At 53.3% G+C, this 15,869-nt stretch overlaps 3 protein-coding genes across 3 annotated transcripts in view; 1 reads left to right on the top strand and 2 right to left on the bottom strand.

Moving 5' to 3' along the window:
• Positions 1–1,792: 1,792 nt before the first annotated feature.
• On the bottom strand, positions 1,793–5,163 carry LOC145510090 (uncharacterized). The gene is made up of 2 exons (XM_081500375.1): positions 2,418–5,163; positions 1,793–2,121 (listed from the first exon to the last, which is right to left on the bottom strand). The coding sequence occupies exon 1, from the start codon at positions 5,038–5,040 to the stop codon at positions 4,312–4,314; it is 729 nt and encodes a 242-aa protein (XP_081356501.1). The 5' UTR covers positions 5,041–5,163; the 3' UTR covers positions 1,793–2,121; positions 2,418–4,311.
• PRDM6 (PR/SET domain 6) overlaps positions 4,815–15,869 on the top strand; it is a 106,147-nt gene continuing 95,092 nt past the window's right edge. The window contains exons 1-3 of the mRNA XM_081500373.1: positions 4,815–5,107; positions 5,614–6,205; positions 15,202–15,509. Coding sequence (XP_081356499.1) covers positions 5,629–6,205; positions 15,202–15,509 — 885 coding nt within the window. The 5' untranslated portion in view covers positions 4,815–5,107; positions 5,614–5,628. The remainder of the gene's footprint in view (positions 5,108–5,613; positions 6,206–15,201; positions 15,510–15,869) is intronic.
• LOC145510089 (uncharacterized) lies at positions 13,205–15,196 on the bottom strand. Its single transcript, XM_081500374.1, has 2 exons — positions 13,686–15,196; positions 13,205–13,459 (listed from the first exon to the last, which is right to left on the bottom strand). Exon 1 carries the CDS (start codon positions 14,652–14,654, stop codon positions 13,920–13,922), a length of 735 nt encoding a protein of 244 aa, XP_081356500.1. The 5' UTR covers positions 14,655–15,196; the 3' UTR covers positions 13,205–13,459; positions 13,686–13,919.

The following is a 15,869-nucleotide window of genomic DNA, read 5'->3' as shown; positions in this document are numbered from 1 at the left end:
TAATGCATCTTCTTCTTCTGTATCTTCCTCCTCACACTTCTGCTTTCTGAAGGTAGCTGGCACTGTTTTCTAAAACTGAGTAAGGACAAATAAGCGAAGGTGCAAAGGGATCAATTGGAAGAGGGCAGTGATTCAAGTAAATGGTGTGAGTTTTCTTGTTGGCAGTTTCTCAAATACATTCTTTGCCCCACACGCCTTAGACTCATGGCATCCAGGGGTTAGGGGTAGAAAACGGGTAGTGGAGAGGGAGGGCAGAATTGGAGAGTTGCTTGCGAAGGAGCTTAGAGTAGACAGCTACATCAGTGCCATCCTTTTGTTTGACTGTGGAAGAAACTGCGGCTCAGGGCAGTTTGGAACAGGTCACTGTGTAACGTTTAAGTCACCAGCAGCGAAGATGACTTCAGCTGATATAAATAGTGAACAGATGTATTTGAAAGGATTCTGAGTAGCTCATAGCATCTGGTGGGAACCAGGTGGGAAGAGGTAGGAGCAAGGGGGACCAGGTGTGGCCAGAGGTTGAGGAGGCAGGAGCCTTCTCCAGTAGCTTCGGGGCTCTTTGGGGAGGCCCTTTTCATAGTGTTCACCACTGAGGCACAGGTTAGGGCAGGGAATGTCCTCACTCCAGGCACAAAACTGGCATCCTCTTGTTTAACTCTCTACCCAAATTTCATCTATGAGAGAAGCCTTCTCTGACCACTAGATTTAAAGTAGTAACACTCTTCACCTACTGCTCTCATCTTTCCACTCATCCTTTCTGTCCTGCTCTCCATAACACTTCTTCCCATCTGACAATTACTTGTTTATTGTTTACTCCGTCTCTACCCCCCTACAAAGTGATCTTCACGGGGATCTGGACTTTTTTGGATTCATCTTGCTTTAAAGCCCCCACAGCCCCTTTCTGAGGAGAGAGAATGCCCACCAGAAGCTGCTTGTTCCCTTAGGAGTGGGGAGCTTCCTTGGGATCTCAGGTCTGGGCAAGTGCAAAACTCCTCTTTTGGGAACGTCATAGGGGTGGGTGGGGGGTGGGTAGGGTAGTCTCCTTTCAGAGGTTTCCCCCTTTTGCCTGCACTCCCAGGTCCTCAGTTAGGTGGCTCTCCCCTTCCTAAAGAATGGAGGGATGGCGCTTTCAGAACAAATGTGAATGAACAGATGTAAAAGTAGGGAAAAGCACTGCTAGAGGCAGAGTCCCTGTGCAGTTTGGATGCCACATTTTCAGCCAGGTGTTTAACAGCAGGGTAGAGGCATCTGTCCACTAATCTGGCTAAATAAACAAAGATCCTTCCTGGGTCCGGCCTCCTTTTTCCTTTCTCTCCTCCCCTTTTTTCACCTGCAGCCCCTCCCACCCCCATCCATTTCCCAGGAAAATAAATCTCTGGGAGGAGGCCAGGAGAGTGGATCTCAGAGAACCCTTCTGAATAAATGTCTATATTAATGAATTATTAACTCAGTCACCCATGACCTTAAACCTGGAAGAGGGAGCATGGAGGGCAGAGAGGAGAGCTGCTGAATTCTTTATTGGAGTCCTGTCAAAGGCAACCGACCATTTGTTCCCCTCCTCCATCAGGAAAAAAAATTAATATAAAACGCAAACTTTAAAACTGTATGTCAAACGAAATCAGATAGGGAGTCTCCGGGACAGAATCCTCTTTTTGCTTTCCTGTCCCTTCTGGCCTCTCCCTCTCTGCCCTGTCCCCACCCCCACCCACCAGTTCCCCCTCCAAGCTTAAGGGTCTAATGGCTTCCCAAGGATAATTTTCTGGGGGAAAAAAAAAATGCTCGAGAAAATGATGAATTTGGGTAGTTAATTTATCGATCCTGGCTCCTCTTCCCACTTGTTTTATTTTAGAGGTCATTAATCAATGAAGAAAAACACCACCGTGTCCCCCGTTTGCATTTAATACACTCACACTCCTTATTTATTCCTCTGGAACAAATTCCCAGCAAACATTCACCCATCGATTTGGGAGCGATGGATTTTTATAAAGGTTTGATCGCTTCCTAAGTGGTCGAAGTGATTTGTTTCATTGGTCTTCTAAATAATGAAGAGCAGGGGCGCAGATTTCAGGGGGTGCAGGCCGGTGGGCTCACTTTCTGAAAACTTCCGAGACATGACAGGGTGGCCTGTGACAAAGAAGTCCGGGATCAGCTGGGTGAGCGGAAAACGGCCCGGGGCGCCTGCTGTCCAGAGTAGGCAGCGACGGTGCGCCCCGGGTGGGACTGTGCTGACCCTCTGCCCCAGCCAAGCCCCTGCCGGCCTCGCGCAGATCACGTTGGAAGCTAGGGCCCCGCCCCGCCTCACGGGCCTGCTGGGGAGGCTCGGATCCCTGCGACCCTCCCCTCGAGAGCTTTTCGTGCGCTCCTGGCCTTCCCGGCCTTCTGAGCGCCCCCTTTAACGTTAACCCACTCCTTTAGCTAACCCTAGGTTCCCTAAGGCCTTTGGGCCTTGGGTCCCATTGCCTCAAAATCCGAGCACGCTGGGGCCGCAGGGGGTGGAGGGTAGTCCTCAAATCTGGCAGGTCTGGAATACCGCACTGGAGCAGAGAGGGAGAGATGGGCTCGGCTAGTTTCTATTTCTCCCCGTGCCCCACCCCTTCCGCCCCCCGCAGCAAGAGGAGCCAAATCTCGCCCTCCGCCCCCCCCCCACCATTGTGCCCCAATACACATCTGGCGTCAGTCCTTCCGGACTAGTGTGGGCAGGAGGATGCACTTTGTGTCTCACTGACCCGGGTTTGAATCTGCCTCTATCACTCATTAATGTGACCTCAGGCAATCTACGAAACCTTCCTGAGCCTCAGTGTCCCCATCTGTAAAATGGGGTGAATGATAAAGCTTTCTCCGCGTGGTGGCAGGGCGGACTTGAAGCTTCTGCCTGTACCTGGTCTGAAGGAAGCTTTCACAGACGGTCAGCTAATCTTATTAGGAAGGGAACTCTCGGGCTTCCCAGAGTGTGGGCGGCAAGAGGCCTTGGGAGTAGTTGCCAGTAGTTGCCAGTTCTCAAATCCTGAGATTTTGAAGTGCGTTTGGAGGGCAGTTTTAGGAGGAGTTCTTCCGGACGGCTAGTTCTGGGGACGAGCACTTGCTAAGTAGCGGGTTTGCACAGAAAGAAGGCGGTGGGACCGCTGCTGCGGTGTCCGGCTCGGAGCCTCGGTGCTCTCTGTCTTTGTTCCAGAGAACGGAGAAAAAGAATATGAGAAAGATAGTATGCCTTTTCTCCCGTGGCCCAACGGACGGCTGCTCTTCGGCAGTCCGCGGGCAGATGAATTAAAGGGGCCTAGCCCTTCCCCCTCCCCTCCCGATGGAGTCGTTCAGAGTCGGTGGAGACTGCGTGGACTCGCCTCGGGGGTCCACAGCACCGTGAGTTTTCCCTCGCGGTGTTTGCCTTAAACTTGGGCACTATCAATCTATTCAGGGGTGACTGATGACCTTGTCACGGCGACGCCAGTCAAAATATTTTCGGGCCAACTCCATACCAACCAGCACCGAGGCATCCTGCGTGAGACCCGGACAGAGTCTAAACAGCGCGTTTCCCAGGCTCAGAAGAAATGAGTGGTGGGAAGACAAAAAGAAACAAGCAGCAATCAGGAAAGAATGGCTATTAATTGTTCAGAGTGGCAGGTGCTAAATAAATCGGTTTGTTTGGGAGGAGGAGATAAATGTTATTTCTTCTCTGTGAGGTGTGGACAGAACTCCGGTGATGGGAAACCGCCCGAGCCGGTCAATTTCACACCGCAGGTCGGTGCCCTCTGCCCACCTGACTTCTGTGAACCCCTTGAAGAGCTAGGGGCGGAGGGTGTCTAATTCTTGGATGTGAAACCAGGACTGGAAGGGCTGCCACGGTCCAAGGCGCCGGGAGGAGGTAAGATGGGGGTAAGGTTGCGCTCCCACCCTGCACCTCGAACAGCAGGTTTTGGGGGACGAGAGACCCCTCCGGGGGCAGCCCCGGGCAGCCAAAGGCAAATAAGCCTCGCCTGTGCCCGGAGCACTTGTACCACCAGACGTAGCTCGGGATACTTGCCTTGCATGCCAAAAGGGAGAAGGAGCCAGCCTCCCAGGAAGACCACTCGAGAGCGAGTGGTCTGAGGGCTGGGCGCTGTGAGACTCCACTGCAGCCTCCTTTTAGCTCCGCGGCCAGGCCTAAGGCCCGCCAGGACCGGTACCCTTAGAGACCCTTTGGTCTCACGCCTTCCACCTCTCAAAGACAGCCTCCTCGACTGCCGACTGAATTTCATTCCAGCTTGCAACCCACCCCACCCCGGACTCCCTCTTCACTCCCACCTCCATCAAGATTTATGTCAGAGATTGCGTGGCAGGCTAGTCGACTCTGGCACCCAGCAGTACTCCTGAAAAAAACTGAGCCCGGCAAAAGCGCAAACCCACTGCCGGGACTTGGTCCCACTCGCCCAGCAGCGCGCGCTCGCCCGGATGCCGACACCCGAGCGAGTGCCGAGATGCGTTCCGGTTTCCGTGTTTCCACTGCTTCCAGGACCAGGGCGGTGAGCCGGCACCTAGAAAAGATATATCATGGGCAGAAAGAGACAACAGGCGAACCGGAGACGTCACGCCAAAAAAAAAAAGTGGGGGGTGGGAGGGCAGCGGGGGTACTTGTGCGAGAGAGGCGCAAGAGCTGTGTGTGGATACACCCGAGTTAGAACTTCCTTCTTCCCTCTCCCCTCCCCTTGGTTCTTCTGGCCTGCCTCCCGCCTCCCCCCACCCCCATCTCTCCTCTCTCTCTCTCACACACACACACATGCACACACACTTGTATTTTGTGCTGTCGTAAAACCCACGTGTCCAGCCGGGAGGCTGCCAGAGCGTGGAGCGGAGGAGCCGGGACGCGGCAGCGGCCAAGAGCCCGCCGCCGCTGCTCCGTCCGGCGCCCTGGTCCGCCCGCACTCCCGCGCTCGGAGTAACTGCTCTCACGCCCTCCGCAGGCCTCCACCACATCCCTGGCTTGTGGCCCCGGGGGGTCCCCGGGAGCCGGATCTCTAGCGCTCTGCTCCCGCGCTGCCCAGGGGCATGTAGCGTACCGGGGGCGCACATTTTCCCGCACGCTCGCCAAGACACACGCACTCACGCACAAACCCGCTGGGCAGCTCCGAGTTTTCCGGTAAGCGTGGCTCGTCTGGGGCTGAGGGTCTTGGGCCACGGAAATAGGAGGCTGGAGGTCCCGCGCTGGGGGCGGGGGAGGGGGGCGTGAGACTGTCCCGCCTCCTGGCGCCGGAGGCCAGCGCGGCTCAGGCGCTGCGCCACCCGGGCTCGGGCTCGGGTCGGCTTCGAGCGCCGGCAGAGGGCGGGGGCTGAGTCCTGCCGCGGAGTTCCGCGGGGAAGCGCCCTCTCGCCGGGCTTCGACAGTGCAGGGTGGGCGCTGGGCGCCTCGGGCCGGGAGGCAAGGCAGGGTGCACACAGCTACCCCCGCGCGACGCCACGGCTTCCGAGTAAACTTTGCGCCCCAACCGAGTTGGGAAGAGGGAGCCGCCAAACCCGGCTGCCGCCGGCGGAGCCAAGGACTCAAACTCTTCTCTCCAGGGTCTTGGCTGCGGTCCTTCCCGCCCCTCTCGCACCAGGCCCTGAGTCCGGCTCACGCGCACCCATCTCTTTGCCCTCTGTCCCCAGCTTGAATCGTCGGACATGCTGAAGCCCGGAGACCCCGGCGGCTCGGCCTTCCTCAAAGTGGACCCAGCTTATCTGCAACACTGGCAGCAACTCTTCCCGCACGGGAGCGGAGGCCCGCTCAAGGGCGGCGGTGCCGCGGGTCCCCTGGGCGCACCACAGCCTCTCCAGCCGCCGCCACCCCAGGAGCGCGCTGAGCCCCAGCCAGACAGCCTGCGCCCGCGGCCCGCCTCGCTCTCCTCCGCCTCGTCCACTCCGGCTTCCTCCTCCACCTCGGCCTCCTCTGCCTCCTCCTGCGCCGCTGCTGCTGCCGCCGCCGCCGCCGCCGCGCTGGCGGGTCTCTCGGCCCTGCCGGTGGCGCAGCTGCCGGTGTTCGCGCCTCTGGCCGCCGTCGCCGGGGAGCCTCTGCCCCCCAAGGACCTGTGCCTCGGCGCCACCTCGGGCCCGGGGCCCTCCAAGTGCGGAGGCAGTGGCGGGGACGGCCGGGGTGCCCCGCGCTTCCGCTGCAGCGCGGAGGAGCTGGACTATTACCTGTACGGCCAGCAGCGCATGGAGATCATCCCGCTCAACCAGCACACCAGCGACCCCAACAACCGTACGTAGCAGCAGCCCGCGCGCTCTCTTTCGGGGAGCTGGCTCCGTCGAGCGCGGGCGCCCGTCCGGGAGGCGCATCAGATGAAGGGGACCCCGGGTGGTTGGCTGTCCAGGCCGCGGGCCCGCACCTCCCTGACCACTGTGACCGAAGTTTTCTGGGTTAGAGAAGGAAGGAGAACTGCTAGGATGGCGGGGTGGCCCCCATGGGTTCCCTCTTCCCCCTTCTCTCATTCCCTGCTTCCCAGTCCCGAGTCTTTCAACCCAGGTTTCCCGCGGATCGAGCAGCACAGATCGCCGCCCTGCCGCGGCATATTTCGACCGGCGCCGGGCGGGTTCTAGCAGCGCTCGATGGGAGTGTCCCGGGACCAGCCTGGCCTGGCCCTCGGAGGGACAAGACAGGAACTCTCAGCGGTTCTGGGGAGCGTGGATTCCAGGGCTGATTTCTCCTTCTCTCTATCCTACCTCTGGGGTTAACTGTGTCAGCTCATTTTCCGACCGCCGGGTTGTCGGGGGACCAGCCGGGAGTTGCTATCTGGCCGGACCTCTAATAGGAGTTTTGGATGGCACTGAGTCAGTCTCTCCCTGCAGGCAGGCATTATTCTCAAGTTTACTATTTTAGGAAAGAAAGAAAAGAAAAGGAAATGCTAGTTACTTAGTGAGAAAACATTTCTGATTTCAGGCCAGGGTCGTTTCCTGCGGATCCCGCATTCTCCGTGCACCCTTGATCCTTTAAACATTTACAGTCCATAGCCACGCTTGTGGGCTCACACATTGTTTTTTTTTAATTAAGGTAATAGTAATTTAGTATAAGAAGGGTATTCTTCTTGTCCCCACGTAAACGGAAAATGCCTAAATTAGCATCAGTTTTCTTCTAGCTCCCCTTCCTGTATTCACAATTTCAAACTCTTATCACAAGTGTAGTTCCATTTTGAGGCTTTGAAGTAAAACTCTAAATGAACATCAAGAATGTATTATTTATGTTTTACATCCAATTCCTTTTGGTCATTTCAGAAGTTATGTTTACACTTTCTGTGTTGGGATATGTTGCAAATACACTTCCAGGGACCCCAGGAGAGAACATTAAAGCAGGTTAGAGAGTTAGGTTGAAAGCAGTTCAGGATTTGAAAGAACAACATTCAGCTACTTTCTTCCTCTCACTCCTTCATCTAGCTTCTTTTTGAGCAAAGTTGATTACAAATGTGTATGATCATTCTATTTTGATCATGTCCCTTCTTACAGAATGCCTACCAATCTGCAAGCTTCTTAATTCGTTGTAAAAACAAAATAACTACAGGTTGTAGTTAGTGAAAGGACTACCAAATTTATTACTTTGATTTAAAACACTGGGAATGACCCTAGTGATTGAGATATATTAACCTTGTCATAATAGTTGCAGATAATTGTTTCAGTGGAGATAATTATTGTTAATAAGAAGAGCAGTTGTATTTACTTTTTTCCTTTCTAGAGTCTGAGGCTAAAGTATTGGGTATACAATGAGGGTTTCGATTCAAATTTGTTCTGCAGTTAAGGAAATTCTTGTATTTCAGAGTTCCAGAAAAAGCTATCTTGTCTGAATGGATTAAAAAAAAAATGTATTGCCTACTGAATTCCTTGATGGTGTTGTTTTCAAAGCATTTCTAAAAAATATTAAAAGATAATACTTTAGTAAAAAGGTATTTCTTACCACTCAGTGAAGTATAGTCACTGTGGGCTGAGAGTGCTTCGTCAAACTTGTCGACTTTCTTCTGAATTAAGTCAGTGCTGGAAAAGACACCAGCAGTGCACCCCCAAAGCCCTGTCTGTATGCTGAGCTCCCCATAGTGTTTACAATGCAATTTTGAGGTTTAATGCATTTTCATCAGAGAAAAACCTGGACTAATCAGAGAAAGAACTGGGACAGAGCCCTAATTAATAATATGACTGTTAAACCAGTTTATTGTCTAGGTACCATTTTTCCTAGTTGGAGGAAATTAATTATGATTTATTTAAATTATTCCTATTGTGTTAATCTTTTGATATCTCCTTTTGAGTCAACTGGACTGCTTCAGTGGGCAAAGTGCAGAGGCAAGGACAGGAAATAAAGGAAGTCAGATTCCCCTATTAGAGTTACACTTCATGTAGCTCTCTAAGTAAAAGGCGAGAAAGAAAATAGAAAGCTGAGGTGGCTGGCTATGTAATGCCGGGAGACCAGGTGTGCCATGCTTCCAGGAACTTCTCTGGGCAAGAGTAAGCACTAATTTGAAACCAGGAGATGTGTTTTACAAAGACAAAGTGAGAAGCAATTGAGTTTAATCTAACCAGAGGATCAAAACACATCAGAAATGCAGAATGGGAAACTTTTTTTTCCTTGGCAGGGGAAGTTGATATATCACTTGAAAGATGGTGAAAAACAGTTTCACCCCATTCCCAGGTTGTATGTGGGTGGAGGTGGGGTGAGAGATGGGCAGAAGGGAATCACCTATTAATTTATCATGCATAAATCTTCCTAGTTTTCCTTTTAGTCTGTTGCCCTTTCCCTCTAAAAGAATTCTATGAAGTGACCACTCAGCATTGCTTCATTTTTATTACTTTGTATGTAACAGGGTATTGAGTCCTATTGTCTGTTTTTTTACAAGGCAAAGGCGTCTCCAGACTTGTCTTGTCCCTTGAGAAGAGTAACTTGCCTGGGATCACCATCGCGGTAACACCTGTGAATCAGTAGCACTCCTTCCACTTGAAACTGTATTGGTATCTATGGGAACTGCCATGGGGAAGGCATAGTGAAGCCTGTTGTAGCTGTTTCACACATAAAAAGATTGAAAAACAGCAGAAACTATACAGCCTAGCCCGGTGAGCTCTTCTAGTATATATCTAACTCTGTGTGTGAAGTTATTCTATAATTGAAGTACACTTTCCACCGAACCTCTCAATGCTTAGTTGCCCCTTCTTGCATCTGTTTAAAGTCAGGTGGGACTTGTGTAAGGTAAATGGGAGATGGGGGACCTTCCGTCCTCTTCGTGTATTACTGCCCTCATCTGCTGACGGTTTGCTTGAAGCCATTGATTCCGTCAGGCTCTGTTGCAGCAGCAGCCTCTTCTTGGGATTCTGGGAGCTCAGTGCGTTGTTTGAGACTGTGTCACTTTTCTTGGAAGGTATTGAGCAGCAGCCTAGCGGCGCGTTGAACGCTTGTGTTTGTTCAGAAGCGGCTGGCCGAGCCACTTTGCTCTTTATATCTTTTAAATTTTTGATTAAGATCATCCTCCCTCCTACCTGGGGAAAGATGGGGGCTAAGCCTGCCACGGGTCTCTCTGCTGAGAACTGAGTCGGGGCATTCCGCAGCTTCCCCAGCAGGAGGTCTCTATCTCTTCAGATATTTCGGGGAGCCCTGCTGTGCCAGGAACAGCGCTGGGAACAGCACTGGCTGGAGCACAGGTGTAGGAGTTGGGGCCCCGAGGCTCCCCTGTTGGTAGCGCCATCCTTTCCAAGGGTTTGGGGAGAGATACTGGAGAGAGAAGGAAAGCTGGGGTTTGTTTAGTTGAGAGGTCAGGGCGAAGAGATAAAAGGAGAGCGAGTGTTTTCTGACCTTCCCTAATCTCTTCCCACCCAGTTGGAAAACTCAAGTCCTGTTTGGGAAGCTCCCGAGCCCAGTAACCCAAGGAGTGGGATTTTCCTGAGACCAGGACACACTCGCTGCGCTACTCCTCACTGTCAATGGCCCGCGAGCGACTTAGATTTCAGACCCGCTCCTCGGTGGGAGGGAGGCGGCTCGGCGTCAGTGTGTGGGCTTTTGTGTCGTTCCCTTTTTTCTTTTTCTGTCTTTTTGTGTGCAGGCCCCAGCCCCATCCCGGAACACACTTGATTTAGCTATTTTACATCATCCGTTATCTAGTGCCCTGAAACTGAACATAGAGCCATATATTAGATTGAGGTTAGGAGAGGTGGCGACTGTTTATTTAAGGTGATAAAATGGTCCATCAGCAGTAATCTCCATCGATATGTGCCACCAGGAGATGAAGGATGAGGGGACAAGCCACAATTAATTGCCCTATAGTTTTGTAGGAGAGAGTGGAGCCGGCCCAGACCCGCTTCGATCTCCTCTCGCGGCCTCCTATTCATCATCTCCGCATTGTATATGGCGGCCTCGCAGGGGCAGGGGCCGGCGAGGTTTATCTCTGCGCAATATTCTCTCGCCCTCACACACCGGCGCTCCCATTTAATTTATTAATACAGTCATCGGGAGACAAAAAAAAAAAAATCACATTTCCTCTCTCTTTCTTTCCCTCCCCCTTTTGTCTCTTCCTCTTGGTCCCAGGGCTAAGCCGGCAGCCAGGCCGAGCAGGGGAAGCCTGACGCGGCTGTGATTCGCTGGGGAAGCCTTAAACCCGCCTAGGAAGAGTCCCACAGAAGGCTCCCCGCGAGCTGGGCCACCCCGCGGAGGCCGAGACCACGCTTGGCGGCTCCCCTTCCTGGCCTGCCTCGCCTCTGGATCCGCTCGCTCCTAGTCCCGGTTCTGGGAAGCCTAGAAGACCCCTTCCCAGGGGAGGAAGGGGGCCTGGCGGGTGGTGGGAGCTCCGGAGTGCGGGTGGTGGCGATCACGTCTGGTCTTGTAAGAGAGCCGTTCGCTGGCAGCCAGGAGGGCGAGGACTTCCACATTCCGGTTAAGTGCTGAGGGGCCCGGCGTCCACCCCACGCAAGGTCCATCACCATCCCAGCCAGCCGGGGGCTGGGGCGCAGAAAGGGTTGAGAGGAGAGTGCGCGCTGGAGTCGGGCGTCGAACCCACGTGCGGGAGACTCCCGGCCACTGGACTCCACCGGCCCCAAGGCCCCTGTCAGCTGACCCCCTCAGCGACCCCGAGGGTCCGCGCCACCCCCACCCCCGCCACCAAGCACGCGGAGCTGCCAGCAGGCGGCACTCCCGGGGCCCCGTTGCCGTCGCTGGGCAGGGATCGATGGGCGCCGGCCCCGCGGGGCTCGGCCTCAGGATAGAGGGCGGAGACCTCGGCGGTCATCGCAGAGAATTTATAGCTCGGCGGTTACCGCGGTCCGGGCTGGGAGGCAGGCTTTTCAGCTGCTCCCCGGTTCCCTGTCCGGAGCACGCGTGAGGGCAGGGGAACACAGCGGGGACGCTCTGGGGAGCAAAGGCTCAGCGTGGCAGGCGCATCCCTGAGGGTCCCTGCTCCGCCTGCGCCCACACGCGCCTGTCGAAGGGCCCTGGAACGCTGTATATTTCACCTTTCCTAGAATGAGAAATGAGATACCAGAGGACTGTGGCCTCCTTTGCCCCTTTTGCCTTAAACGAGATCCATTTTCAATTACAGGAGCCGCACGTGCTCTTGTAAAAACATCCAAACAGTACAGAAGGATAAGGAGCGAAGAGTGAAAGTCAGTTCTTCACTCCACTTTGTCTGGCCTTTTGAAGTCAGTGGGTGAACAAGTCTTTAACTTAGTGATACCTCCTCCTCATTCAGAGACCAATAAACAGGAGCTTTAAAAGATCTGTTCAAGATAGAGACCATGATCTTATATTCCCCAGTGCCATAATGGCATTTCCAATTATCTTGCTTGGAGAGTATAATATCTCTCACGATCCTAAGAGACAGTAGGAACATTTGTTTGCCTCTTCTTTATGAATACAAGTAGACATATTATGTATTGTTTGGCCTAGAATGCTGTAACATGTATTATATATATAATACCTATATATTTTTTTATGTGTAGTTTAGGCATCTAGCCCACTTCTCCTTCAAATCTTTTCATGTAGGTGTTGGTGGCTTGCTATCTAGAAGACACTAGAAGGTGTTGCTGGCTTGCTATCTATCTTGTTTGTCCACTTGGGCCACATTTGTCAACCCCAGGTAATCAGTTACTTGTTTTAGCCATCCTTAGGCTCCTTTGGGACTCTTGAGACATAAGTCAGAAGTCACATATTTTCCATGATAGAAGCTTTTGGTATCAAGAAACAGTATTGTTAGGGTTAACATGTATTTTGACATAATTGGTCAGCTTTTGGGGTGGAATATTTTGAAATAGCATGAAGTCATTTATAAATGATGATAACTTCTATTGGATGGACTAATGACAGTGGATTGGCATTGCCTATCCACCAAGTATTCTTCTACATATTGGGAGAGCCTCTGCTTGTCACTCTGCAGAGTGCTACTATTGTTTTAACACTTCATGGAGATAAATGAAAGTTCTTAAGTTGAAGAAGTGTTTTAGAGGACATCTTTGAGAAAGGACTAGCCATACTCTATCATGCATAACAAAAAACAGGAATATGCTTGTTGTCTGTGTGGGTGGTGGCTGTAGTTGGCACCTTTGCTCCTTATTTGATTGCTGATGTAGTTGGTATGATGTTACAGGTTGTGGTAATCTTTGTAGGTTGACAGAATCTCTGGTATGGACTGTCAGGGAATGAATACCAAATGCTCTTTCTTCTCACCCTTTGTTTCATTGAGCCAACTAGAAAGGTAAGGTCTGTTAATCAAATCCCCAGGGTGATTTATTTTTACTTTTATGGGCATATTGCCTTTGCTTATTGTCATTTGTTTTAAGCTATTTTTGCTAAGGTGCTGAAAGGCCATTTCTGAAGTTAGGCACTAAAATTCAAAATTATGGACATTATCATCTTACTTTTCAAATCATCCTCTTACGTTAACCTCCCCAAACCCCAGAGTGTGGAAAAGAGAGAAATCTCTTTAATTCAATCATGCCACAACAGTTTTGTAGCGCCCCCCACCAAACAGTGACTTCAGTGAAATATTTCAATTCTATTGACTGAGTTATGAGTTTGGATATAAAATTCTCCCGGCTTTCATTAATCTTAGATCTCTAGATTTTGAGGCTTTTGGAGTCAGGTGGACCTGATGGTGAATCTTTCTCTGCCCCTTTCTAAGTTTCTGGTCCTTGGTTAAGTTATATTGCTCATAAAGCCTCACTTGCCTCATCTGCAAAATGGGAATCATGATATTACAATAACATAGTGGCTGTTTGGTTGAAGATGGATGCCTGGCACATAGTAGGCAGTTGGTAATTGTTAGTTTTTATTGTCTTTCTTTCCAAGCCCTCTTCATCTTAAAGTTTTTTTTTTTTCACAATCAGGAACTCAAGAAGGTGTGAGAAGTGAGTACATTCTGGAGGAGTTGAGAGTACCTCCCTCCATCTAGGCCCGAGGGTCAAAAGCATAGCCTTGGCACAGTTTTGATGGCTAGTTTGTGTTGCTGAAAGAGGGTTCCTTTGTGTGACAGCAGTCCAAGGGGCATGGTCACTTCACTACCTGCAGAAAGAGGTTGCTACTTTCCACTTGAGAGGCCTGGGGACACCCTCAAGAAGCTCCAGTCAAAGGTCCCTTCATTCCCTGGGCTCTTTGGGGAGAAGTGTAGGAGTAGCTGACTGAGGGGAAGGCACAGAGGGCTGGAGCCCTTCTTCACTGAGATAGGATGCTCATGTAGTCAACCTTCAGTTCACTGTGAAGCAATTGAGGAAAACAGGAGATCACTCACCAAGCTGAGTTGCCATAAGATGTTCCTCGAAGGTTGCTCCATGACTCATTTGTCACGAGTTCTTTGGGCATTTCAGTTGTTCCAGCACGGATAGAGTACGCCCAGGGCCATCCACCTGGACGGGCTGTGACCAAGGCTGGGCACAAGTGTCCAGAGAGTGATCAGTCGCCCAGTGCTGGCGCATCCGCTGGTGCCCAGCTCTTGCCATCTCTGCCAGTCGGGGCTCGCCCTACATCAGGCCCAGCGCCACAGGGCTCTGCTGCGCAGGGGCGCCGCGGCTCCCCAGGGAGGCTGGGCCAGTGAGGCCGGTGTCGCCGGCCGGCGGGCGCCGAGACCGCGTCCCAGAAGCAGGTCCGCCGAGCCGGGGCGCAGACACGGCGGCTCCGCCAGGCCCATTAATAACCCGGAGGGCGCTGCGATCCGACAGCATGGTCGCCGCAGGCCTGCTTCCCGCGGCTGCCGGGCCTGTTCCTGCCCGGTTTGAGTCGAGGGACACGGGGCGTTCACGGCCGGCCGCTGCAGAGGGTGTGGTGTGTGTGTGAGGCCGGGGGTTGGTGGGGGGGAAGAGGGGTGGTCCCCTCTTGCGCCGGCTGCTCTGAAGGCTTCACTAAAGCTCTCACTTAGTTTATAATGTAAAAAAAAAATCATATTTAGCCTCGGTATTAACCGTCTGGGCGGGATTTGGGGCCCTCTCCAAGGAAACTTTATCTTCATCATTAAAGGCCCATTATTTTGATCATTACATTTGCTGTTCGTTTTTTCTCGGGGCGGGGGGAGGCTTCGAGGAAAGCTTGCACGCAAGCACAGGGCACCCCAAACCCGCCAGAACATCCCCCCTGTCTCCCACCGGCTCCACCAGAGCGGGGGACCACCGCAGCGCTCGAGAGACCCTAGCGCCAGGGCGCCCTCTGTAGCTGGGGTGTGGGACTGCGGCTCCACGGGGCCACGGCCGGCTCCGCCCCCTCGCATGGACCTTCTCGCGGGAGCAGAGCGTGGGTCGAGAACGCGGGATGGCGGATAGGGTCGCCCGCCTGCTCTGGTGATTTTGAAAATCTTTTCGTAAAGAAAGGAAAACCAAACGTAGCCAAGCCACCAAGGTAGAATCTCTCCGAGATCCCAGATGGGTCGAGAGACACTTTTCTCCTGGTACAACGATAAACACACCTCGAAACACCACGGAGAGCGAGAATAGGGGAGAGGGTGAGAGGGAATAGGGAGGGAAGCGGGGCAGAGGCCGGGAGGAGAAGCCGCCAGCCGTCCCGTGGGTTCCTTGGAGACGACGACGCCGCCATCCGCAGGCTGGAGGACGACTCCGGAGGCTTGTGGAGAGCGCGCGGGGGTCTCGACCCCGTACCAGGCGGATTTGGGCGCGGTGAATTCCAAGGCTCCCAATGGCCTCGGCGCCGTCGCGGCGTCACCTCCCTCGCAGGTGGCTCGGGCGGGGAGGCTTGTCTCGGGGTTTGCCAGGGGTTAACCCTCTCCCTTTCCTCCCCTCCCTCTCGCGTGTCTCCGGCAGGTTGCGACATGTGCGCGGACAACCGCAACGGCGAGTGCCCCATGCACGGGCCGCTGCACTCGCTGCGCCGGCTCGTGGGCACCAGCAGCGCCGCGGCCGCCGCGCCCCCGCCGGAGCTGCCCGAGTGGCTGCGGGACCTGCCCAGGGAGGTGTGCCTATGCACCAGCACCGTGCCCGGCCTGGCCTATGGCATCTGCGCGGCGCAGAGGATCCAGCAGGGCACCTGGATCGGGCCCTTCCAGGGCGTGCTCTTGCCTCCGGAGAAGGTGCAGGCCGGCGCCGTGAGGAACACGCAGCATCTCTGGGAGGTAAGTCGCCTGGCCACCCAGGACCTTGCCACCCGGCAGAGTCTAGGCCTATATAGAGCCTCCCTTGTTCCCCACAGGGCAGTGGAGACAAGATTTCTCTGGTCATGCAAATATCTGGTATTTGCAGCACCTGCAGAAAAAGAGGTGCCCATAGCAGCCCAGCCAGGAAGCAGCCCAGGCTCACAGGTTTCTGAAGATGGAATCACCTTAACAAGCTCCCAGTCCAGCTGCGATAGATTTGACCCTTGGTCTCCCTTGATCTTGAGAAAAACGGAAGAAACCTGAGGAAATAGAACAGAGGAGGTTGGGCATTGGAATGTGAGCTAGGTGAATTTTGTGTCCTATTTTAAAGCTCTTCCA

This window comes from Giraffa tippelskirchi, chromosome 6 (assembly GCF_054371585.1).
Source record: "Giraffa tippelskirchi isolate mGirTip1 chromosome 6, T2T-mGirTip1v1.2.pri, whole genome shotgun sequence".
Lineage (NCBI taxonomy): Eukaryota > Metazoa > Chordata > Mammalia > Artiodactyla > Giraffidae > Giraffa > Giraffa tippelskirchi.
The sequence above is the reverse complement of the archived record's forward strand: the minus strand, read 5'-3'. Positions and strand labels throughout refer to the sequence as shown.